Source organism: Alternaria incomplexa (genome assembly GCF_024043165.1).
Source record: "Alternaria incomplexa strain BMP 0042 chromosome Unknown scaffold_21, whole genome shotgun sequence".
Lineage (NCBI taxonomy): Eukaryota > Fungi > Ascomycota > Dothideomycetes > Pleosporales > Pleosporaceae > Alternaria > Alternaria incomplexa.
In genome coordinates this window covers 155602-181587 of record NW_026249870.1, presented here as the reverse complement: position 1 = coordinate 181587, position 25986 = coordinate 155602, and the positions used below count along the sequence as shown (strand labels likewise).

Below are 25986 nucleotides of genomic sequence, written 5' to 3'. Positions count from 1 at the left end.
TCGTATACTCCCAGAGAAAGAAGGAAGACCACAGGACTCTAGGAGAGCCGCGTTTATCCGAAGTGCAATGGACCCTGGTTTCAAGGTTGACATAGGTCGTGAGCCGGCTCGTTGCTCTACGTCAACAACGACGATGATACCAGCTCATCGTGTCTATTTCTAAGTCAACCTCAGACATGAGCGCTTCTACGATAAGGGTATCAACATTCCTTGACCCGCATCATAGTACCTGAGCGGAGATGCGCACTCTTGCACAAAGGCCATGCAGTGACATGTCTGCGCTCAACCGCCATCGTGACTACCTTACAGTATGACGCTCCTGCCCTACACGTCTCCATGTCCCCCATTGAGTAAATGGCTCACCGGAAATGACGACTACCCCGCATTCTTTGTTTATCACCGTGAGGCATTATCCTCCGCTTCTGTTCTTCTCCTCTTCACCTTCACTGTCCGTGCGCAATTTCTCAAGCTGCGTCTCTAGAATCTGCTCGCCGCGTCAGCCAAGCAAAACAACACTACACTCAATTGCAAACCGCAATTAGTTTGCTCTTTACCCAAACTCGCCGCTGTCGCCATTACGTCGCATTTGTTCCGCGACAAGGTACTTAGCTTCCCCAATTGCAGCCGCAGATGAAGAAACTAAACATGCGCAGTACCAGCGACCGCAGGTACATCATGGCGAGCGGATACGTCCCCCAGATCGACAAGATGGCCGGGATGACTCCCACGGAGCGCCGCGAGTTCTGCGACACCCCCGAGATCGCTGCCGATGCTTCTTCTGTTAAGCCGCCGAGCACTACCGCCAAGTACGACAGCAATGTCTCGATGAACACCTATCCCACTGCTGAAGGCGATGGTGAGGCGCAGGCCAAGGGTCCGGCAGATATGGAGGGCTTGACTGTTGTCTGGACCAAGAAATGGCTGATTGCCGCTTATGCTGCGTAAGTTCGTTTTGTTCTTGCGCATCATCTTCTGCCCGTTGATGCTCTGTACTCCTACGATGCATACAGCAATACTCACACCCCACAGTATCATGCTCATCTCTTTCGTCAACTCTCTTCAACAACAAACCAACTTCTCATGGCGACCCTACGTCACCTCGGCCTTCATGATGCACGGTCTTACGGCTATCACCGATATCGTTGCGAACATTGTCGGAGGTGTATCGAAGCTTCCGCTGGCCAAGTTCATTGACATCGTTGGACGACCACACGGCTTTCTTCTGTGCTTGATGTTCATCGTAGCTTGTAAGTTCATTCACTCCAACCAATCCAATATCTTGCGAAGAGACTCATGGATCCGAACCTCAAGGGCAAGAGGAAGGCGTTCATCTCGATTCTCCAGTGTACATTGTCAGTGCTGACTAGTGTCTCTGTAGCGCTCATTCTCATGGCTCTTTGCCAAAACGTCCAGACCTTTTGCGCTGCGCAAGTCATCTACTGGACAGGCATGAACGGCGTCGATTACATCTTCAACATCTTCATCGCCGATACTGCGCTTATGCAGAACCGTTTGATCTGGATGGCGTTTACTGGATTCCCCTACGTTGTCAACACCTTTGTAAGTCCCCTTTCTGAAAGATGGTTGGACGTATACTAACATCATCATGTCTAGGCTGGTCCCAAGCTTGGTGAAACCTGGCTCAACCACAGCACTTGGCGTTGGGGCTATGGATCTTTCGCTATCATGACCCCAGTCTTCTCCATATCCTTCTGGCTCGTCTTCTGGCTCATGGGTAGGCGAGCAAGAAAGATGGGCGTCATCTCGCGCGAGCCGAGCGGCAGGACGGTCTGGCAGAGCACCAAGCACTGGTGTACCGAGTTTGACGGTAAGTTCAGCTTGCAGTGAGACTTCCCTTCCTTGCTAATACTCACAGTGATCGGGGTCATACTCATCACCGGTGGATTCTCCCTGCTTCTTCTTCCGTGGCCTCTTGCAGTCTACCAGAAGGACGGCTTCGGCTCTCCAATGTTCATATGCATGGTAAGCTTCGGAATCTGCCTCATCCTACTCTTCGTGGCCTGGGAGCGGTACTACGCTAGCCATGCCCTCTTCCCATACTACCTCATGAAGAACCGTTCGATCATTGCGGCATGCCTGCTGGGTTGCAACTCCTGGATCGCCTTTTAGTAAGTCATTCAAAACCTATGAGACTTCTGTGCTGACATTAGTAACTAGCTCATACCGCATGATGTACTCGTCATACCTCCAGGTCGTATTCCAGCTCTCCGTTTCCAAGGCCGGATATATCACGAACATCTTCAACATCGTTTCGTGCACCTGGGCAATCATCATCAGCTTCGCGATGAAGTACACTGATACCTACAAATGGGGCGCCGTCATCGCCGTCCCCACTCAACTGCTCATGACCGGCCTGTTGATCTACCTCCGCACACCTGATTCGCCCATAGCCATTATGATCCTCGTGGAGGTACTCGGTGCCATGGCGAGCGCTATGCTCTACAACGTGGAGCAAGTTGCCATCATGATGGCTGTACCACATGATCAAGTCGCCGTTGCTATCGCGCTTCTCAACCTCGTTACGGCTGTTGGTGGTGCGATCGGCCAGTCTGTTAGCGGCACTCTTTGGGCTCAAATCGTACCCAAGAGGCTCGCCGAGTATCTCCCTGAAGGGTCGAAGCACCTGGCTCCCAAGATCTACGGTGATATCACTATGCAGTTGTCGCTGCCATGGGGTAGTCCTGAGCGTCAGGCCGTGGTACACGCGTTCGGCGACGCGCAGAAGATCATGGTGTTGATGGGGACTTGTGCATTTGTGCCTTGCTTCATCTGGGTGGCCATGCTGGAGAACCAGCGCATGAGCGAGCGCAAGGCCCGCAAGGGTCTGCAGGCTTGATCGGTGTGGAAGAGTCATGCTGTTCGACAGACTCAGGTGGTACAACAGGGTCGTTTGTATAAGATGACCAGTTGGTACGACGGGCTGAGGAAACGGAGGTCCGCGCGATACGCGCTGCAACACTATCTTGGGTGGTTGAAAAAGGAGTAGGCTAGCCATCCGACTGGCTGTGGCAAGCGGTCGGTGGCCATTGACGGAGATCTCCCCTCGCGTTATGCATCATCTGAATATATGTACAATGAAATTGGCCGTGCAACCGGCTTCTGTGTTCGTTGTGTCGACCGCGTCGAGGTCAAGAAGCCTGACCAGAAGGAGAACGTGCGGATTTCAGTATTGCCTAAGCTCCGTCTCAAAATCGCGCTGGACATTTGGCTCGGATAATCGGTAACTCTCGTGATGACCAAGTGATGAATGTGTCGATGGCTGCGGTGGGTGGACATGCTGGAGGGAGGTCGACAAGCCCCTGCAGATGAGAACTTGGAATTAGCGGAACATGCATGCCACCATGACGTTTGGTAGTCCCCTCTTCTGAAGCACCAAACACCAAAGCACTAGTAACTATACCATCTTAGCCCTGTCTACTAGCCAAACGAGCCTCATCGTCGCAGTAACGGCGCGCTCCAGGATGCACCCTGCCCACCTATCGGCGGTGAGGCGCCAACGCATCCCAGCCTCACCAATTACCTGAGTCGTAGCTCCGGTACGCTCCACCAGCCACTGACATCCCAACCACAACGAGCCAGCAACCACATTTTCCTGCGAACTCTGCGGTGCTTCTTCCTGCACCTGCTCCGAACCAAATTATTCTCCGACGTTGACACATTGACGTTGATTGACGTTGACAATGTATCTACCACATCTACTTGCCCTTCCGCCCGCCATCATCGCCCTCTGCGCAACACCCGTACTCGCCGAATCACCACCGCAATGGCCGCACAACGTACCCAGACACCTGAAATACTTTCCTGAAGATGAGGAACATGTGAAGAAGGGGTTGAGCGTCAAGCAGCGGCTGCAATATGAGAAGCCCGTTGGAGTCAAGAAGATGAGCACAGATGAGGGCGAGATGTTTATGCTGGACAACTGGATATTCGCCGCGGATACCCCGTCGCCGCAATCGTCCAAGAGGACGGATTATGATGTCTTCGGCAATACGACATCGCAGGCTCTTTCGCCGCTACGACCGCTGGCGCAGTCCGACTGGCTGGCGCGCATGCATATCAGAGATATTCTTCTGAACCGCCAGTTCAAGTGTCCAGATGGAACAACGAGTTGCGAGAGCATTGGCGCGCCGGATGTGTGCTGTGGCACGAGCAGCACCTGTGTTAGTGTCTCTGGGAGCTCGAGTGCAGGCGATGTGGGATGCTGTCCCCAGGGCCAGACTTGCGCGGGTAGTGTGAGCTGCGATGAGGCGAGTGGGTATACGAGTTGTCCTGATGCGCAGAATGGAGGATGTTGTTTGCCTGGCTTCAAGTGTCAGGGTATTGGATGTAAGTTCAAACTTTCTGATATCACGAAAGTAGTTTCTAATCCGTACAGGTGTCGCAGAATTCACATCAACAGCCTACATCCCACCCTCCACCTCTACGACTCCACCCTCAATCTCAACATCCACAACCGCCGCCGCCATCCCTCCCACCACCTCCACCAGCACCAGCACCCCCTCCCCAACCTCCACCTCCACCTCCCGATCCGCATACACCTGCTCAACAGGCTGGTTCTCGTGCCCCGCCTCCCTCGGCGGCGGCTGCTGCATGAACGGCCGCACCTGCGCAACCGGCGCCTCCTGCCTCGGCGACGACGACAACCCGTCTTCCACGCGCGCACCCGACGCCCCCGTCCGCCCCACCAGCGCCGCCGTAACAACCACCGACGCCGCCTCCCCCAGCGACAACGTCTGCCCCGCCGGCTTCTACGTCTGCAGCGCGTACTACCCCTCGGGCTGTTGCCGCGTTGGTCGCGATTGCCAGACCACGGGGTCTTGTGCGTTGCCCGAGACGGATACTATTGTGAATACCAACGGTGTTGTTATCGTTGCGCCTACGGGTGCGGGTGGTGGGGAGAGTGCGGGAAGTTGTCCGAGTGCGTGGTATAGCTGTGCGGCGGATGCGGGCGGGAATTGCTGTCCCGATGGGTATGCGTGTGGGGAGCAGTGTACGGCGACGGCGAGTGGGCAGTCGGGTGTGACGGATAAGGCTCAGCCGAGTAGTAGTCAGGCGAGCTTTGTAGGGGCTTGGAGTGTTTGGGGGATGGTGCTTGGGGCGGCGGGGTGTGCGGTTGGTATGGTTGTGCTGTAGGGTGTGCCATCGGGGTGCGTGGGTTTGGATGATGTGATATGGAAATGATGTATATGATGGAAGGATGTAGCTTATGTATATACTGCGAATGAACGTTCTTGAGCAATGAAGATATGTGCACTATGCTTGTCCGTATAAAGTCCGTAGTGTGTTATCGCCAAACGAACCTGAATTGAAGGAACATACACAGAGAGAAGACTGCAAGTTCAGACAGGAGAACCACGCAAACCATCGCTTCAGAATCAAGTGGATTGAACCTGCTGCAACGCATTCGAAGATGTCATAAGATGACTTGCATTCCCAATTTATCTCCTCACAGCTTAAAGCTGCCTGCGCCCCTCTTCGCAGCCTCCTTAACTTCCTTACCCTCCACATCAGTAATAACACCCTTCCGTCCAATAATTTGCACACCACCCTTCTTAAGATCCGACACAAGCTGCTTCTTCTCTCCCCTCTTCTTCTCCTTGCCCTCCGTCTTCTTCTGCACCGGCTTATTAAGCCCAGCCTTCTTCGCCCTCTCCTTGGCTCGTCTCCGCCTCGACATCTTCTCTTCCCGCGACATCTCGTCGTGGGCAACTGGCATGCCGCTCTTGGTGACGATCTCGCTCTTGCTCTTGTCCTCGCCCGGCTTGTAGATTTCTTGCGGCGCGAGCATACTTGCGCTGGCGACTTCGCCGCCGGCGGTGGGCCGTGCATCTTCCATTTCGATGGCGGGCGCGTCGGTGCGGATTTCTAGGTTGGGAGCTGCGGGCTTGGGCTTGAAGTGCGAGGAGCTGAGGGAGTCGAGTTTGGCGGATATGCTCTTCCATAACGCGGTGATTTCGTCGTGTTCCTTCTTTAGCTTCTCGTCTTTGGCTTCGACGAAGTTGGGGTCCGTCTCTCGTAGGTGCTCTTCTTCGTAGATTTCGGCAAGGCCTTTGCCGGATTTTGTGTCGTCGAGCTCGAAGCGGCCTCGTCGGGGGCCGGTGGCGAGGTCGTCGGGTCTGCGGCGGTGGATCTCGTCGAATTCGCCGGCTAGGATGCGGCGCTTGATGAGCGCTTCGATGTCTTCGGAGGTTTCTTGTGTGACGATTGGGACGGGTTTGCCGGCGCGTTCGAACTCGAGGTTCTCTTCGAGAAGCGAGTTTACTGGTCGATCTGCTGCACGTGCTTCGCCAGATAGCTGCCATTCCCGTTTCGCAACGTTGGCTGCTTCCAGTTTCCGGATCTCCTCTGCGATCTTAGCCTGTCTCCGCTCGTGTGTTGATCGTCTCGACTTGGGGTCTGAGGGGTCTACGTCGGAGAGGTCGCCCTCGCTTTCCATATCGTCGTCATCTTCGAAGAGATCTCTGTGTACCCTGGCCATGGTTCCTTCCACATCCTCCTCAACTTCCTCTGCTGGTTGTGACTGCTTCTCAGGGAAATTGTGGGGGTTGGGTCGTCCGCGCTTCTTGCCGTTTTTGTTTTTGCTCGCCTTTTGTGCGGGAGGCGCGAAGAAGTCTTTGTACATGACGTTGTTGGCGTTCATACCGGTGTCAAGACCGTCTAGGTCACCGTCCTCGAGGTCGTCCTCATCGCCACTGTCGCCTTCTGGTGCATTTAGATCAACGTTGCCGAAGGTTGGTCCGCCCTCGTCAGACTCATCGTCGGATGCATCTCCTGCGATACCATTGGCTTTGCCTTTTGATGGGCCATCTTCCATGGGGTCTGCCTCCCAGTTTACTTCGTCATCGTCGCTGTCCACACCCTCTCCCCTCTGGTCCTGCTGCTCTAGGAAGTCGGTTTGCTTGTTGAAGTCGTCTATGGAGAAGAATCCGTCGTTGAGACCGTTGGGATCGGGTTGGTAGGTTTCGGCGGGCGCATCATCTGACGCATCGTCGGAGAACATGCCGTCGGCTCCGTCTTCCATGTCGATGTCCTCTTCGTTTGGCTCGTCATCAAGCGCGTCTTCATCCTCGTCTTCGTCGACACCATCGTATTCCCAGTCCACGCCCTCTTCGCCAATGTCTGATTCGGTGTGGTATTCCTCCTCGGCCTCCTCAATGCCCTCATCGTCGTCTTCCTCGCCATCACGGATAGCTACAACGCCGTCTTCCTGATCGGGCAAAGAAAGTTCAATCTCATCTGTCGTTGCCTCGACGATCTTACGTGTCTGTTCGAACACCTGGTTCACGCCGAATCCGTCCAAATGCACCTTCTTCAAGTGTAATACACTGATATCATCGTCGTAGCCGCCGCCCCGCTTCCGCTTCTTGCGCAGATCTTGTTGTCGCTGTGATTGTGACGCGCTTACGCCGGCGGCTACTGGATCGAGATATCGTTTCGCCGCGGCAAGGAATGTCGCATTGAGCTGGGCGGTGGGCTGGAGGAAGGCTAGCGGTTTGGTGAGGAGACTTGTGGGCGAAGTCGCCGCGGTTGGTGGAAGTTCCATGGGCGGCGGTTGCGCGGAGCCGATAGATAGGGTATGCGAAGAGATTGAGGTATCGGGCGAGTGGGAAGGCGGCGCCATGCTCTGGATGTCTGGCAGAGGCTGGTGGTGGGTGAATGCGCTGATGGTTGCACTGAAGTTCGCGCCTGCCGCTGAACTTTTTTGGTGGAGCTCGTGGTCCAAGCGTGCGTTAGTGCTCCAGCTCTACACGTGTGAACCATTCACCCACTATGATGCTCTTGTCATCGAACTCTCACCGTACACATCTCTGCGTCGACAACTCTATCAGCTCTTGTGTTGTACTCTTGGATCGAAACTGCTTTTATGGTACAGCTTCGAGGGCGCACGTTGATCAACGCCACCCCATGTCTCAAATCAAGCGTACTTGCGCTCGTTGCAAAGACTTAGATCTTCCGCGTATGATTCTGCGTTCCGGATTGACAGAGTCTGCCATCAAGCACTTCATATCTCGCTACGTTATCATCTTCAGCGGCTCCAGACATGATGAGCCAGACCTAGCTTCTTCCGTGAAGGAAGGAAGTTGTTCCCGATGCAACCTACTCGTAAGAGCTCTACGCACCACTTTTCGCGACATGGACATCGGCAGCCTATCTGAATTTTTCAGACTATACATTTGGTCTATTCCGCATCCTGTTCTCACTGATTATGAGGCATCATGTTTCGCCTTTGGACCCTGGCTTCTCAACAAGGCTCCACGGAGGTACTTGCTTCCGACCCACGCGCGATTCGTCAATCTGAAGTCTGATGAGGCTATCTATCTACCGTGTGCCCGAGCAGTGAGTTCTGACTCTATTGACTACGACAAGTTGAACGAATGCATTAGGCTGTGTTTTTCTGAGCATTCGGAGACTTGTGAAAGCTCTTTCCGCCGCCAGTTCACACCAACATGACTTATCGATTGCAAGACTCGTGTACTTTGCACAGCTCCCAACAGTCAATACATCTGTTTGAGCTACGTTTGGGGCGATGCAATTGCCGATGACGCCACTTCCCATAACATAACGTCGGCAAACATCCCACAGACAGTTTCCGACGCCATTTTTGTCACCCTCCAACTCGGTCTGCGATACTTGTGGGTTGATAGGTACTGCATTGATCAGAACAATCCTGAAGAAAAGCATGACGCTATTCGTAATATGGACTCAATTTATCGAGGGGCTTTTGTTACGATCATAGCTGCTGCGGGCAGCGGCTCAGACTACGGGCTACCAGGCGTAAGTCGTCCACGAAAAGCGGCGACCTCTTTTGGTATCGGAAGTTACGCCTTTGTGGTAATGGAGAATCCAAGGGAGGACGTGGAGTCTTCGCTGTGGAATACGCGGGGCTAGACCTATCAAGAAATGCTGCTCTCCCGTCGCCGCCTTATTTTCACCGATCGTCAGGTCTATTTCCAATGTCGAAAGGGTTTGACCATGGAGCAGCTAGATAAGAGCTTTGCATCGACAAAGCTGGCGACATTGATTTCGAGGGGTAAGGAGATCCTTCCGATCCAGAACGAGGCCTTTACCATACATGACATATATGCTCGGTTAGAGGAATACTATTCTCGGTCACTGCGGTACGAAACCGACAACATCAACGCCTTCGCCGGAATATTCCGCGAGTTATCTGGCCGAACGTCGGACGGCTATGACTATGGTCTTCTGTACACACCTGGATTGTACATGTCGCGTAGGCATTCGCACTTTTACGGTATCCCGATCTGGTTGCAAGATCCTGCAGTTGATGGTGATGATGGTACCTCGGGGCAGTGGCGGCCCCTTGAGATTAGTGATGAAGATAAGACTTCGTTGCGCTTCGGCGTTAACCTTGGATGGAGACTTGAAGGAGAAACGAATGACACACAATCCAATCAAGCCGGAGCCATGGGGAAGTCCGGTTTTCCGTCTTGGAGTTGGGCTTCCGTCAAAGGTAGGCATCTCAAGGACGGCAAGGATCAAATGGTCTTTCCCGGCCGTCCGGAAGTTTTCAGCGAGGCCAGTGACGCGGATTTTCGTGCCAACGTTATGCACAGATCCGGGGAACGTATGAGCATGTTGGCTTTCACAGCTCAGGCGGATGACTACACCCTATTTCATCCTTGGTAGGTCAACGCGATCATGCAATCTACATGGCCACTGACATTGGTTATACAGGATAGACGTTGTCGCCTATACACTACGTGGCCATATACGGATGAAAGAGATGGAAAATTCTCGCTGGTGGACATTCTCAGGCCTTTTTGATGCGACTCTATACTTGGACAATGCTCAGGCATGCGAACCTGGACCAGTCGTCGCCATCTATATCGGCTGGTACAGGAGGAGTACCGAATATGGTGGTTGTGATGTGGCGTTATTCTTGCTCTTAGAGGAGACCGGACAACATGAGTTCAAACGTGTTGGATCTTGTGAGGTAGTGAACAGCCAGTACAACGTTATCGACTACGACTGGGAATTTGGTGTGGACGGAAGATTTCTGCCATGTGATGCAGAAGAACAGTTTTCACCGGAAGAGCTCGAATCAATGGTTAAGTGGACGCGGGAAGAATTAAGAATTATCTAGCAGTAGTACAACGAGGTTTCTTTGACTCGATCTTACGACAGCATTATTATAGACAAGTAGAAACTCTTTCTTCTAAGTACCTTCCGGATAATCGCTTTCTTAGTACAGCGATAGTCTCTTAGCTTCAAGTAGGCAATGTTCGAGGTAAAGCTCTAACAAACATAACGTAAAGCGTAGAAGTTCCTATACAAGACATAGTAGATATTGTAGAATAATAGCACGATGTTAAGAAACGTACGCGCAATATTAATCCGTACATTTCTAATCTTACTTTCTCTTTACTTCTATTAACTTGAAAGTAAGCTCTAGCGCTTAGCGCCTAGACTCTTTAGAGCTTAGACGTTCTGCTAGACACAACATACGCTTATAGTGGCAATCTAAGGTAGATTACTACAGCTCGCAACGTTACCCCTCTTCTTCAACCTTACGTGTTGCACGTTGTTACATTCGCCTATAATACAGCTTTCACTTGCGGTCATCTCTTGGATGAAACATTATTCAGGTTCACCGGTCGATCCTTGAGCCTGTGAGAGTAGCAGTGGCAACATGATGACGCAGGCAGAGGTAGTATTCAGCGAAGAATACGAGCTAGACACTTTTCAAGACGTCTACGCGAGATCGACTACTATCGACCTTGCTATATACAGACTAATCAAGGTATTATGGGAGATGCTCTTTGACCTCCGGCACATGCTTTGTCAGTTCCTCTACAATCTCATTCCACACCCTCAGCGCAAGCTTCTCATTTTCTTCTGCTACGATGTTCGGCTTATCAGTCTGGATCTTATCATTCGCCCAGAATCTCCCATGAAGTTCTTCGTTCTGCGACGCGCCAGTAATGTATATATTGGCTCCTTGATCCGCCGTTCGGAACGCCAATGTATGCACGATCGCACGTACGATCTTGACACCAGGAAACTTGATATCTCGGTCGATATTCGTAACGACCGCGCCGGGACACACTGCCGTAATGATGACTTCGCTGGACGGGATTTTCTTGGCGAGCTCTATGATGGCGTATCTCTGGAGAAGCTTCGAGTAACCGTACTGCTTCTGGGCGCCGGCGAAGGTCTCTTCCCTGTTGAACTCGGGCAGAATCGCGGGCTTGTTTCGAATGTCATCGGAGATGTTCATGACCGTGTGCATGCCCGAATTGACGAACTGCAGTACAGGAATCTTCCCCGTATGCTTTTGCGACTCTTTCAGCTTCGGCAAGAGAAGTATACCGAGCAGAATGCTGGAAAGTGTGTTGACTTGTAGGTCACCCTCCCAGCCATGCTTCGACTGTTGGTAGGCGGTGTTGAAGATTCCAATGTTGAGGATAGCGACGTCCAAATGGTCGAGTTCGTCAACGGCTCGTTGCGCGAATTTGACGACACTGTCGTATGAAGTCATGTCCAGATCCCAGACTTCAAAGTGGACACCTTCGCCGGCATCTGCTTCGAGCTTGCTCTTGGTCGCCGCACCCTTGGCCTCGTCTCGGGCTGTGATGATGATCTTTGATGCTCCCAGCTTCGCGAACTTGGCCGCTGCCGCATACCCTAGCCCAGAGGTGGCGCCTGTGACTAGGACATTTCGGCCTGCAAAGGACTCGGTGGACTCCTTGGGCAGAGCGCCCCACTTGTTCTTTACCATTCCAACGATCATCTCCATGATGTTGGATGTTTAGACAGGAATTGCTATGCTTAATTTGAAGGTAGATATTGTTGTAGTTCGAAACGACGCAAAGAACCACCGGCAAGGGGAAACAATGTACTTTGTACCTTAGTATGCACAGATGCCGATGAAGGGCCGAGCACGGCTTAATCTTCAAAGTTTAAAGCGCTCACGGATCGTCCGGAACCCAACAACCCGCCGTAGTCGATTGCGCGTGGATTCCCAGGTCGTATACAGCGTATAGCTTAATGACAACAGACATAGGTCCTATTCGAGTCCCCTGACAGCTTTTGTCCGCCAAGATGACATGTTCAAATGGTCCCCAGATGGCGTCTCGGAGCTTCGCTTCATTCGGAGCATGGGCTGAGGGGTCATGGTTATTGAGCTATGTCCGCAATGTCGTAGAGAGACGCCTGCGTTACTTGAAGGGCGAGCTATCGCGTTGTATGACGAATGATATGCTCCTCACCAGTCTTATACTGATACTGCGTACCTCCAGACTACGGTCTCATGTGCGGAAGACGTAGCCGCGAAATTGAATTTGCAGGATGGTCGGTATCAATGTACGTGCCGCGTCTCCAATGCGATGTTCTTGGGAGACGTGCCCAGTTGTCCGCCCCCGCATGCATTCGGCTATCTCGCATAGCGGCGCCACCAATGGTCGGTACCCTAGGATTGGAACTGCCCCAGCCTCTCCATCTCCATCTCATCCGACGAACGTTCTACTATGCTTCACGCTCGAGCCTGAGATCATTTCGCGACGCAATTTGGGTGTGGCCGTTGGTGAGTTGTTCCGTCGATAGCGGTGCCCAGGTGGGTTCGGCAAACATCCTCCGCTGACTTGCAAGCCAGCATCCACGACTATGTGTCACGATGGAAGAGCGCGAATACCAGCTGCCCGCATGCCAAAAGTGCAAACTGCGCAAAGTCAAATGCGACAGACAAGCACCCAAATGCACAAACTGTAGGAAAGGGAATGCCGCCTGCATCATCGTTGATGCTATCACTGGCGAACAGTATGCACGTGACTACATTCGGCAGCTGGAAGAGAAGGAACTCAACCTGCAGCGTAGGCTGGGCGATCTTGACGACACGGGTGTTGCGACACCAGCCTCCACCGAAAGATCGGACGTTGCCAATCGGACAACAACAGGCCCTGAGACGGTAACGAGCTCAGATACCCAGAGTGGGTTCGTTGGCGACGGCAGCGGCCTGGGCTTCTTGCAAAGTATCCTTTCTGATACCAAATGGCAACACCATCGCGCACAAATACTCGAGCAACTTGCGAAGCGCCCTCGTATTGCTGCGCATCGACCTGTCGCTCGAGCACTACCACCACTGGCGCAGGCACGACAATTATTTGACAACTACTTCACTCGATTTCACGTCCACCATACTTTTCTCCTTCGTAGCGAGATGCTAGAAGTCTTTAGCAGGGTTTACTCCCTCTCGCCAACACCAGAGAGATCCTCGGCCCAGGACTACTTTCGCCTCTTTATGGTATTCGCGATCAGCGACACGACCAGGCATCGCGAGTGCCAGGCTGATGGCCGGAGTGCCGAGCATCCGTACGGGTATTATCTTGCGGCTGAACATTATCTTGCGGGCATACCGTTGATCAAAGATGCGGAAGCTATCCAGAACTTATTACTGATAGCGAGGTTCGGCATGTACCATCACATTGGAGCATCGATATGGGAAATATCCCGCCTGTGTATGCGGCAGTGCATTGAATGGGGTCTTCATTCGAAGGCACAGGACGGCGTGAGCCCATTGAAAGAACAACATCAGCGCAGGATATTCTGGGAGTGCTACGTTCACGACCGTTACAGCTCGGGCATATTAGGTCGTCCTTTCGCTCTTCTCGAGTCGGAGATAAGCATGCCACTACCTATTGATGCTGACGACGAAACAATCGTAACGTCTGGTGCTAGTGTACTTGAAGATGCTCCTTCCGTCACGAACATTAGCCCAAGCGAGCTGTCAGTCAACCTGTTTTGCATCAAGCTGCGACGGCTAAGCTCTCGGGTGCACACTGCCTTTTATACTGGTCGAAAGCCCGCCTCATACAATAGCGAAGACAGCACTCGGACCTCCAGGTTTCAATCGATAGGCCACATATATTCGTCATTCATACAATTCGACAAAGAGCTCCGCGCCTTGCGGTCGTCAGTACCAGTCTTTGTAGACCCCAAATGTCTATACGAGCGTTCTGAATGGCATGACTTTATGTACGAGAAGGACCGTCTTCTGCTTGCCCGTGGCGCCATGCACAACCTACCAGCACGGCAGTTCTCCGGGACGTCCATCGTGAGGGAGATACTGAAAGTGTGCTATCAATCAGCGATACGTACAATACAACTGTATGCAGACCTTCGACGCAGAAACGCTATCACTTGGACACGCAGCTACTTCCAGATGATCTTTACCGCAGGTCTTACTGTCATCTATTGCATTATCTTGGGTGTTTTGAGCGATAATGACGAGCTCTCCGTCACTAACACTGAAACTCTACCAACGCTCAACCTTTGCAGCTCATTGTTAAACTACTTCAAAGACAAAATGCCAGACGCAGGTTCTTTCGCCACAGTCTTCAGCGTCATACTGGAAGAGTTCGTCAAAGATCGTTTTACATCTGCATCACAGGTGTCAGAAAATGTCCCCGCAAACCCAATTCAGCCAAGTTTCCAACAGCCTCCAACACATGATACGCAAATCTACCCCGATCACCACCTCAACGCGGATTCGCTGCACTCGAGCATGGACACCATCACTGCAGATCATTTACAATCGGATGGTCAACAGCAAGAACGGGCAAACCTGGATCACTTGATACTTGGGGACTTTCCTGACCTTCCAAATCACCAAGATTCGCAAGACTTCGGCATGGGTCTAACTAATGACCTTTTGAACCAACTTGAATATGGGCTGGGCGAGTACGCTTGGGGCTCGTTGAACACTAACGTAGATTATTGGAATTCTTTCTCCTACAACTAAAGAAAGGATATGGCCAAGAGAAGGTGAGGTGACGCTTCAGTAAGCAGCACCCTAGCTAGATCGCTCGGACAGTCTGGATATAGTCATACAATCGATCCACTGCCGCCATCGCAGTCTCCATCTGCGTCTCGGCCGTTGCAGCACCTACGTGCGGAGTGCTCACGACCCGTCCTGTTTCCCACAAACTACCATAGATCTCTTTGGTCGGAGGCTCATGCTCATGGCAGTCCAGACCCGCTCCCCAAATCAGACCTTCCCTCAAGGCGCGTTCGAGATCGGCCTCATGCACAATTCCGCCTCTGGCTGCGTTGATCAAGATCGAAGTGGGCTTCATGATCTTGAATTGTTCATACGATATGAGACCCCGGGTTTGAGGTATTAGAGGGACGTGTAGTGTTACCAGATCCGAAGTTCTAAGAACCTCCTCAAGAGTCGCTGCTCGGGTATGCGCAATATCTTCCCAAGCATCCTTCGGCAGTAGTGGGTCGTACGCTACGATGCGACACCCTAATCCGCCTTGGAATATTTGCGCAACCTTGCGGCCGATGTTACCCATACCGACTATCCCGATCGTCTTCTTGTTGATGATCAAACCCGAGCAGGTCTCTTTCGGCACACTAAACCCGGCACTTTGTAGCGCTGTTATGCGACCAACCTCGCGAGCCACAGACATCGTGAGCGTAAGCACCGTCTCCGCGACAGCCTGCGCATTCACCCCGGGCGTATTGAAGATCTTGATACCGCGTGCTCTGCAGGCCTCGCCATCAATCTTGTCAATTCCAACGCCCTGTTTGCCGATGGCCTTCAGGTTCTTGCAGGCGTCGATGTCTTCTGCCGTAAGGTAGGATCCGCGAATGACCAGGTACTCGGCTTTCTCCTTCCATCCCGGGTGCCTGGGATCTGAAGGTAGTATCGCGTTGAACAATGACTGGGCGCGTTTCGTAGCTTCGGGGTGTAATGTATCGAGCAGGTAAACAGTAGCCTTGTCTAACCCATTCGACGGTGACGAAGCGGGGAAGGTGTGCGCTGACTCGACGAGTGCAGGAGCCATGATGACAGCTATGACGTGAAACAGTCGACTGTACTGGGTTTGTGAGGGGAGGTTGGAGTCCAAAGTAACGTGGAATTTCGCGTCTTGATGGTATACGGCAGCCACACCCAAGGTGATGTGTACCTAGATGTATGTGGATAGCCGCACTACCCACACGCCGGGCATTAGAACTAGAGTCCAAATCTAAATCTGATGCAGAAGCCAATGCCGTCAGTATACCGGCGAATTGGTCGTGCGCGGATCAACAGAGCTCATCGGACGACCACCGAAGGGGCCGCAGCGCTAGCTTCGGGGGGTGTCCGACTGCCCGAGCGAAACGACCCCTCATCAATGTCTTTTCGGTGCCACCCTGCCTTGTCGGCTTGGAACACCGCGCACCATGATTTCCGCACATCGGAACTAGATCTAGCAGCGCAAACGACGTAAGCGGCAAGATTGTCTCAATAGGATTTGGGCGTTGGCCGGCTGTGGTTGGCTTTGCCCGCTCATACACTGCCGACGATGAGCCGCTGTACATGGCATGATATCGCGATCTCAGACGCGCTCACTAGGCTCTTGAGACTTTCTGTTGAGGTCGGTCGAGACTGCATTGCGACAAGTATGTTCCGAAAGCCCTGGAAGGCAGTGTAGTGCATCGAGAGTATAGTGAGACTGCTCAGGCATTGGAGCACGCATCTTTGTCGCTCCTGGGTAGGCGGCTGCGATGCGGTGAATACACCGATGAAGAATATTAGATATCCATCAAGAGCTCCTGGCGCTAGCTCCTGACTGGTGAGCTGATGTTCGATGGATGTCGCATACCCGACGAAGTGTTCCTCGATGCGGCCCAACATCATGTCTCGTCCTGGGTCCTGTGCGAAGCTCGAACACTTGAGCAGTTCTACGAGACCACGGGCATGGAATTGGTCTTTGAGTAGACCGCCTGCTGATAATGCTCTCGGCAATGTCTCTCTCCAGTGGCATAGATTGACGAAATGGCAAAGCAGGTCTTCATCGGTATGTTTTCGAATTGAGCGCAAGAGCTGCGCATGTTGGATCAAATATCGCAGGGCGATCACTTCCGCATCTGTACCTGCAGGCTGTGGTGAAGCTGGTGGCGACATCATGATATTGCCATCGTTGAGACAAAATGGCCGGTCCATAGCCGTACTGAGGTGAGTGTCCATGATGTACAACGTCCAGAAAGCTCTTCCATTTTGCCCCTTACTCTCGCTATCCGAACGTACATCCGAGACGCGAGATGTGTGCATACCCGCAGAGATGCAGCGTGTCATGGCCAGTCCAAGTAGATGCCATGATGATCCGCAATATGTTGTGTAGAGTGAACATATGGCAAGGGCTGTGAGACACTGCACGACTACCAAGTCGTTGGACTGTCTGAGTATGCGTGGCATGAGTCCCGAGGCCGTCGTTGTTAGCTCAGATATCAAGACTACCGCAAAGCTGTGATTTGGCGATAGCAGGAAGCCGAGTGCAATGCCTGCTCTGACTAGTAGGATCTTCTCTGGCGACTCATCCATCATCATGCCAATGTTTGTATCTCTCTCGGCCGTTACGACCAAACTGTACAAGTCTTCGAGCTCGCTGCGCGTCATGGCGGGAAAGGTTGTGGGAGCTACTTTGACAAACCGTCTGAACGCTTCAGCCGCCTGAGCACCATCTAGTTTACTGCCCTGGGAGAAAAGCTCGTTACGAAATTCTGCCATAGGCCCAGAAAGTGATGTGTTGGTTCCGATCGGGCTGCTCGGGTTGGTGTTGCCTATACTCGCCGCGGCAAGAAACAACGTCGAGAACGAAAGTCCCTGGTTCGAAAATGGCTGTCGGTCTGTCGGCTCTGCCATTGCACTAAGACTCAAGTAATTGGCTTCGTGCATGGTATGATGTAAGTCGTTGCTCGACCCAGGCTCAACGACCGATGAGTCTATCGTCCCAGCATTTGGCCCGAGGGGAGTGCTAGACGTGGATAGATTGCTATTCCAAGGCTGATTTGGTGACTCTTGATCGAGAGTGACCTCGTGCTGCATGTCAGAAGGCCGGTTGCTCCTGGCTTCCAGAGCGGCGATCCTCGACTTCAAAGACTCAATATATGAGAAGGAAGATGGATCCGAAGCGTCGATTACGGAGCCAAGGCGACGTTGCACACATTGCGATGCGGCGACGCGACATTGCTGACACGTTGGAGTATCTCGAGAGCACTAGATACTAAGTTAGCCTTTTGAGGGTGCGATGGAATTGCAGTTATCTTGTGCGCGGATTTGATCGCAAATCATGGGGAGAAACCGGTATCGAGCTGACTTGGCGTGCTGTCATTAATGCGCGAAGGAGAAGCGACCACCAACCTTCTGTTTCCGCTTCCAGCATCTTTCGCAGGCTTGCGATTGCAGGTTTATCATGTTGGCAAATGATGGTAGAGTTAGTCTCTGGGTTCAAAGCTGGTGGTTTCGAAGTCGTGAAGGAACCGAGGTATCCGATACCAATTCGGACGCTAGGGTGTCTCGGGTCTCACAGTCAGGACCACTTTACGGGCCAACGCTTTACATCAAATTATCGCGAATTCGATACTAGTAATCATGGTTGAGTAAATCCAGATCGTATATGTGATCCGACATTCTTTTATATGATACAAGATGTCGACATCTAAGAGCTTGCTAATACATTCCCATGCCCGTTGACGTGATCATTCATCTTCAATTCTTCTACTGTCACACTAGCCTTTTCTTTTAATGCATCGATAATTCCGTTGGTCGACGCGATAGTGGCTCCGTTCGTCTCAGGCTGGGTGGCCTCAGCAGAACTCTTGACCCTTGCGTTCAGTTGTGCCATCTCGCCTGCTCGCTTCGTAGCTCCACCGAGTAGCAGCGGTCCATCTGTCGCCGCCATAACCCATCGCGCGCCCATCTTGCAGAACTTCTCCACAAGGTCTAATCTTGAGTGCAGGCCTCCTACGCCAACCCATTTGCCGTGCTTCTTGCAGGCGTCAATCGTCTTCTCATACACTTCGAGTAGCTGCGGGCTCTCGTATTGTCCTGGAATACCCAGCTCGGCGCACATGTCATTGGTGCCGATCAGTAGACTGTCAACGCCGTCAATGGCGGCTAGCTCTTCAACACATTCGACTGCTTCGAGCGTCTCTACCATGGGGATGACGAGGGTTTCGCGATTGCACACAGGACTCATTGCCTTGGCGGCGAGGTGTCGGTACTGGAATTGTGGCATATTGTTCGTCGAGGAGCGATGCCCAAGAGGCTGAAATTTGGCGGCGGCTACCACATCTTTGGCGTCTTGCACAGAGCGGATGTGTGGGACTATAACGCCCATGGCACCTCCGTCAAGTACCCGAGAGACGAAGAAGGGGTCTTTGGATGGGACGCGGACTATGGGTGAAATGCCGGCGTAAAGAGCTGCAATACATATCTGACCTATCCTACGTTAGCTTGGAGGTTTCTGGAGAGTGGCGGGGCGCTGAGGAGAGAACGTACTGGTCGTGTCCAAGTCAAAGGTTGAGTGCTCCATGTCGATGAGAATACCATCAAATCCCGCGGTCTTCGCCATCATCGGAAGCTCAACGCTGCGAACAAGCTTCACGGACAGCGTGTAGGCTACCTCATCGCGGAGCATCTTCTCCCGGATTGAGTTGTGAAGAGTGAGTTCCGCCATGTTTGCGGGTGTGATCGAGCTTTGAGGTTGGATGAATGATTCAACAAGAGGGGATTGGATAGAGTTCGAGCTATACGAGAGTTCTTGTTGTAGCAATCCCGACTGTCATATGTACGTGAACGCAACCTCCTGTAGAATGAGCTTACCCAGCATAGTAGTGTACGCCAGCGGCCGCAGCCGGTCACGGTGATGCCTTCGGACCATGACCGAAGCGCCGAGCATCAGCGCACATAGCGCCCGGCCGCGAGCGGCACGTCAGCGTTGTCGATGTTGACTATGGATAAAGAGCGGGGTGGCGAGGCGAACGTGTGTCAGCCGCGTGCCGTGCCTGAGTCGTGCAGGGTCCATCAAGCGCTCGGCCGCCCCTGCCAGCTGCATCCGCGTTCACGCGTTTCTTCTTGCCCCGCTTCCACGAGACGCTACGGGCGACCACCGACGCGTAGCGCAATCCTCGGATGGCCACCGAGATGTCACGCACATCGGGCGACCACCGGAATCGTTGACTCCACAGAAATCGCCCAGGCGCGTGGAGCATAGCGCGTCTGGGGTCCGGGGAAGGCGTGGACGGCACAAACCATCCCCGCACGCTGGACGTCGTTGAAGCCAAACAGGATGCTATAGCGAGACCATGAAGGACGGCAGTGCGCATTGGCAGATGCTTACTACATCGACACTCAGAAGAAGATAACCCATGTAGCCAGGTATAAAGAAGCCGCTGCCTTCGAAGAGCCGTTGCGTTACACCGCACTGCTCGGGCCTTTCCTCCTTCAAATCCGCCATCCATCTATTCTCTATTCCTACGACCGCCTCCATGACTACCGACGACAAATCTTTGAAGGGGAGTTGTGAAGTCATCAAGGTGGAGGATGCTGGACTTTCGGAAGCCGAGACCTTCCTTCAACACTACCCTCTGCTGCGAGGAAAGCCCAAGGCTGAGCTTGACAGGCTGAACAAGGCTGTTCTTAAGAAGCTCGACTGGAAGTTTTTGCTTATCATCACTTTGATGCTCTTGATGAAGTAAGGTAGCTTCCAAGCTATTGTGGCGCGGAAGCACATAGACTAACGCTCGACAGCTACCTTGACCGCATCAACGTCTCAAATGCACGCCTTGCTGGTATGCAGCATGATATTCACATGACGGATGTGGAGTGGTCTGCTGGCATCTCGCTCTTCTACGTGGGATACATTATCTCACAGGTGCCAGCCAACATCATCATGTCCAAGCAGAAGCCTCGTATCTGGATGCCGTGCATCATGCTCGCGTGGTCCTCCGTCACGATATGCATGCCTGCTTGCACCCGACCCTGGCACTTTATGCTTTGTCGTTTCCTCGTAGGGTTCACCGAGGGCCCATTCCTCCCGGTCGTGGCGCTCATGACGTCGAGCTGGTATACAAAGCAAGAGAGCCCTTTGCGCATGGCTATCTGGCACGCGGGAAACATCGTATCAAATGTCTTCTCTGGTCTCCTTGCAGCAGGCATCTTGACCAACATGGACAACATTGCGGGTTTGCACGCGTGGCAGTGGTTCCTCTTGCTCGAGGGTATTGTGTCTATCATGGTTGCCATCCCTGGGTTCTGGCTTCTACCAAACTTCCCTAACAACACTGGAACGTACTACTTCACTCCAGAAGAGCAGCAGATGGCGCAATACCGACAATCTGTATCTTCCGGATGCGTGACGGAGGATGACGAAGGCGACTACATCGGCGGCCTAATGCAGGCGATTCGTGACCCGTTCACGTGGCTATTTGCTGGCATCCACTTCTCCCTGATCATCGCCCAGTCGTTCAAGGACTTTTTCCCATCCATCATGGACACCCTTGGTTTTGGAGAGGTCGAGACTTACCTTGTCCAAGCTCCACCATACGTCATCGCCTATATTGTGACGCTCGTCGTCTCGTGGTCGTCTGGTCGCATGCTCGAGCATGGTTATCACATCATCGGCGCTATTTCGACTACCCTGATTGGGGCAATCATTATGATCAGTACTCTCAACACAGGTGCACGGTACTTTTCCATGATTTTGCTCTGCTGTGGCCCGTTCGTAGGATTGAACATCCAGCTTTCGTGGGAGACTACCGTTGTGCCGCGACCACGAACGAAAAGGGCGGCACTCATTGCTATCGCAAACTGCGTGTCAAGTGTTAGTCATTGGTTCACGCCGTATTTCTTCTTGAGGAACCAGGAGCCGAGGTACGAGACCGGAGGCGGCTGCATCATCGCCGGATGCGGCTTGACTATAGTGCTATGTTTGGTGACGAAATGGTGGTGTAGTAAGAAGAACAAGGCTTTGGTCGCAGAGGAGGAGCGCACGGGGGTTGTGAACAGCTGGAGGTTCGCGAAGTAGACCCACATTCTATGGTTTGCTGTAGAACGCTAGCTAGCTAAACAAAAAATGCATCGCTTCCGCTTGAAATTTTACCTTATACTTTGTCTAACAAAGAATCTACAACAAATATTAATAGATAGTTTAAAGAAGAATCTTATAAATAAAAACTTTATAAATTCTAAAATATTACTAAATTTCATACTATATAACTCTACTAGTAAGAGATAACTAAACTAAATCTTAAAATATATATACTACGCTATATATAAGTATACACTTTAACTATCTTAAAGCTTTATTAGATAAGCTATATAGTAAGTTGTATTTATAGTTTTTATATTTTAAGCCTTAATTAGAGTAATTATTAAATATATAGTAAATAAATATATATTATCTATTCTAGCTTTAGAAATACAGAACCAAAAATAGATATATATATATAGTAGTAAATATTTACTAAGTAATAGCTTTTTATCTATATTAAAGTATAGTATTCTTTAATATACAACGATGAATAATCTAAGTATAATAATACAAATACTAAAAATACTTTTTACTTTCTATTATACTTTACAATTTAGCTTAATACTTTAAGCTTAAAGAATATAATTTTAGAAATTGCTACTAGTAATAAATTTAAAAATACTATAATAGTACTAGCTTTAAACTAATAAAAAATATATTAGTTTAGTTTTTATGCTTTTTATATATAAAAGTAGATTAAAACTATACGAATATATTAATAATTTTTAACACTATTTTCTATATATAAAAACACTATCTAGGCTCTAATAAAAATATAATATAATTGAATCAAAGACCTTAGTTATAGTAACGTGTTGTTATAGAGTAAAGTAATAAAACGTAGTTAGTAACTCTATATAGTAATCTTACTATAGATATATTTTCTAAAGGTTTTATACTTACTATATATAACTATAGGTAAAAAAGACATTAAACTCTATATATACATAACTATTTAGGTAAAAATAAAGATTATATAAATTTTATCTACTTAGCGCTAAGCTTAGCTATAAGAGAATCTGATATTTAATCTCTTATAGTTATATACTAGTAAATTTAAATTAATTATTTATTAAAAAAAAGGTTATTAAGAGTAAGAAAATTATGGCTTTAATATTATAGAAATAAACACTTTTTATATAGAAAGAAAAAGTATTAATAAATACTCTAAGATTAAAATACTATAGATTATAAGAATTGATAAAGCCTTAAAAAGCTTCTATTTATATAAAGAACTATTTTTCTTTAAATAACTAAAATCTAAATAATAACATTTAATTAGAAAATAACTATAGTAAAGATTTTGTATTATATTAACAGATAAGCTAAATATTAAGGTTAGAGAGTAGTTATAACTTTAGAATTATAGACACGTAATTACTTAGCTCTTAGATCTATAGCTAGAGATTTTATTTTAGCTTTCTTTTATAGTAATAAATAATAATATACTTAATTATCTCAAATTATTTATTTTAGTTCTAGCTCTAATACTATATATATAAAACTTTTTTTACTATCTAACTATAGAGTATAGATTTTAGTTTTCGGTAATTTTATATTAAAATTTTAGTATATAAAAGTATTTTAATCTATTAATATAGAGATTCTATTAGTAAGAATTTAAGCTATTATACTATAAGATAAATAGGTTAGAAAAAACTATACTTCTATAGATATAAAGTACTAATAGAAGAAGATAGAGTTAAAAGAATATTAAATAGAATTAGAGTATAAAGATATAAGTTATAAGATATATACTCTACTATAGCTTTATTACTATAGTTCTACGTATATAACTAGTAGTATTCTTTTACTAAGCTAGCTCTTAGTATTATTACTTAGTCTTAAGCTATCCATTACGTTACTATAAATAATAAGAGTAACTAGTACTTAGATTTATATTCTTTATTGTATTACTACTAATAATAAAAGTTATTTTACTACTCTAAATTTTAAAAGCCTTAACTACTACGCTACAAGTAGTAGTGCTTAGAATCTAAGTCTTAGTCTACCTAACGCTAATAACTTCTTATAGACTTTTTTATCTTTTAAGATACGCCTTTTTAACTACTAGTAATAAACTCTACTCTTTTTAAACTAGCTTATACTATAGAATTATTAGTTTACTAATAAACTAATTATAAGAGTAACACTATATAAATACTAATATTATTTCTTTCTTTTTCTTTCTAATACGCTCTACTAGCTAGCTTATCTATTTACGTCTAATTACTAAATTATAATTACTACCTCTACTAGTGTATCTTTTTAAAATTAAGTAATTATATAACTACGTAATTACGTAATAATATACTATTGTGTTACCTAATAGTAAACTTGAATATTTTTAATATAAGTCTAGATTTGTAACTTGTAATACTTATAACTATACTACTACTAATACAATATATACTATACGCGTGATTATAATAGACTAACTACTTTATATTTATTATATATTACTAATATCTATCTAGACTATTAACTAGTACTAATACTAGTTTTATATAATTATATAATTCTAAAAAGTATTTTAGTAAGCCTACTACTAGTATAAAGTCTCTAAGATAACTTAAACTACTTATATAATATTAGAATAACTACTAGTAATTAATATTTAATATATAATTATATATAAATCTAGCTATACTAGCTATATTAAGTAACTACTATGACTACTATTAATATTTACTATCACTTACCTACTTATTATGTATCTACTTATTCTTTATCTATACTAATAACTTCTAAGCTTTTACTACTATAGTCTAAACTTTATATTAACGCTCAGATTAGTTATAATAGTATACTATACTTACCTAATATAGTCTTCTTTAAGATATAGTATTTATACGTTAGCCTAATAATTATTTACTTAATAAAAATAATAAAAAGTTTTTACATTCTATCTATTATATATACTATATAATATAGTCTTAATAGAATTATATGTTTTTACTATTAGAGCTACCAGTAGTACTTTTAAAAGCTTACTCTTTACTTACTAAAGCTATATATACTATATATCTATATATCCTTATTTAGTATATAAGAAGTCTAGCCTCTACTTTATATATATTTAATAGTATCTAATACAAAAAGAATAACTAATACATTAGAGCTACTATTAAATATCTCTAGTACTCTCTTTTTTTTAAAGTTAAATATAGTACTCTCTAGGTTTACTTATATATTTTAAATGGTAAAAATTATTATATTCTTTATAAGAAGAATAGTCTTACTTAGAATAGTACTTAAACTATTCTTATAGTTATTTACTACTATAATTAGTATAGAAAAAGCTATTATATACTTAATTATAAAACGCTTTTTAAAAAAGTTATTAAAAGTACTAATTATAAGATTAAGTATTATAAAGAGAGATATCTTTAAAAGAATATTAGTATTAGTTTTAAGTTTAGTTAGAGTAGTATCTTAGTATATAGAGTTCTAAGAAATATATAAAGTTTTTATAAATATAAGAAGTTCTTAGAAATATAAGAAGTTCTAAAAGATAGAAAGTTATTTGATAAACAAAAAGAAAAAGAAAAAAAGTATTCTTTATATATAGAGCTTTTTATAATTCTCTTTAAGCTACTATTTTCTAGACTATAGTTTACTTACGTAAATGTCTTTTTATATTTTTTAGTAGTACTATAATTTAATATTATTCTAGACTTAAAGTTTACCTACGCTATCTAGACTTTTACCTATCTACTTTTATAGCTAAGACAAAAGCTTTTACTCCTTCTACTAAGATCTCTATACTAAGAACTGTCTCTTAGAAAGCTTCTACGTTAAATTTTAAAGAATAATTTAACATATCTATAGCTTTCTAGCTTTCTAGCTTACTTATTACTATTTCTAAGTTTACTTCTTAGTTTACTAAAGACTCTTTTATTACTAGTACTCTTTATAAGTATATTATTACTATTTAAATTTATAGTAAATATTAGAGAAAGAGTTTAATTAATATCTATAGCTTTATATAGTAAGCATAAGGTATTTAAAAAATATACCTATATTAAGATTACTATATAGAGTTACTAACTAGCTTTTGTTATTTAACTCTCTAGTAATACTTTACTATAGTTATACTATTAGTATTAGTATTACTATTACTGTTTTTTATTATTATTTTACT

General features: G+C 47.6%; 6 protein-coding genes across 6 annotated transcripts; 2 read left to right on the top strand and 4 right to left on the bottom strand.

Annotated features, from left to right (window-relative positions):
* Nucleotides 1-675: 675 nt before the first annotated feature.
* Nucleotides 676-2857, top strand: J4E90_010329 (uncharacterized protein; the record flags this gene model as incomplete). The annotated part of the gene is made up of 6 exons (XM_051439842.1): nt 676-941; nt 1030-1247; nt 1379-1560; nt 1615-1828; nt 1877-2129; nt 2179-2857. 6 exons carry the CDS (start codon nt 676-678, stop codon nt 2855-2857), a joined length of 1812 nt encoding a protein of 603 aa, XP_051286269.1.
* Nucleotides 2858-5467: 2610 nt separating this feature from the next.
* Nucleotides 5468-7564, bottom strand: J4E90_010328 (uncharacterized protein; the record flags this gene model as incomplete). The annotated part of the gene is made up of 1 exon (XM_051439841.1): nt 5468-7564. The coding sequence occupies one exon, from the start codon at nt 7562-7564 to the stop codon at nt 5468-5470; it is 2097 nt and encodes a 698-aa protein (XP_051286268.1).
* Nucleotides 7565-10786: 3222 nt separating this feature from the next.
* On the bottom strand, nt 10787-11779 carry J4E90_010327 (uncharacterized protein; the record flags this gene model as incomplete). The annotated part of the gene is made up of 1 exon (XM_051439840.1): nt 10787-11779. The coding sequence occupies one exon, from the start codon at nt 11777-11779 to the stop codon at nt 10787-10789; it is 993 nt and encodes a 330-aa protein (XP_051286267.1).
* Nucleotides 11780-14834: 3055 nt separating this feature from the next.
* J4E90_010326 (uncharacterized protein) lies at nt 14835-15995 on the bottom strand (the record flags this gene model as incomplete). Its single annotated transcript, XM_051439839.1, has 2 exons — nt 14835-15953; nt 15987-15995. The coding sequence occupies 2 exons, from the start codon at nt 15993-15995 to the stop codon at nt 14835-14837; spliced, it is 1128 nt and encodes a 375-aa protein (XP_051286266.1).
* A 2472-nt stretch (nt 15996-18467) lies between these two features.
* J4E90_010325 (uncharacterized protein) lies at nt 18468-19487 on the bottom strand (the record flags this gene model as incomplete). The annotated part of the gene is made up of 2 exons (XM_051439838.1): nt 18468-19249; nt 19310-19487. 2 exons carry the CDS (start codon nt 19485-19487, stop codon nt 18468-18470), a joined length of 960 nt encoding a protein of 319 aa, XP_051286265.1.
* An 811-nt stretch (nt 19488-20298) lies between these two features.
* J4E90_010324 (uncharacterized protein) lies at nt 20299-21836 on the top strand (the record flags this gene model as incomplete). The annotated part of the gene is made up of 2 exons (XM_051439837.1): nt 20299-20504; nt 20561-21836. 2 exons carry the CDS (start codon nt 20299-20301, stop codon nt 21834-21836), a joined length of 1482 nt encoding a protein of 493 aa, XP_051286264.1.
* Between the last annotated feature and the right edge of the window lie 4150 nt (nt 21837-25986).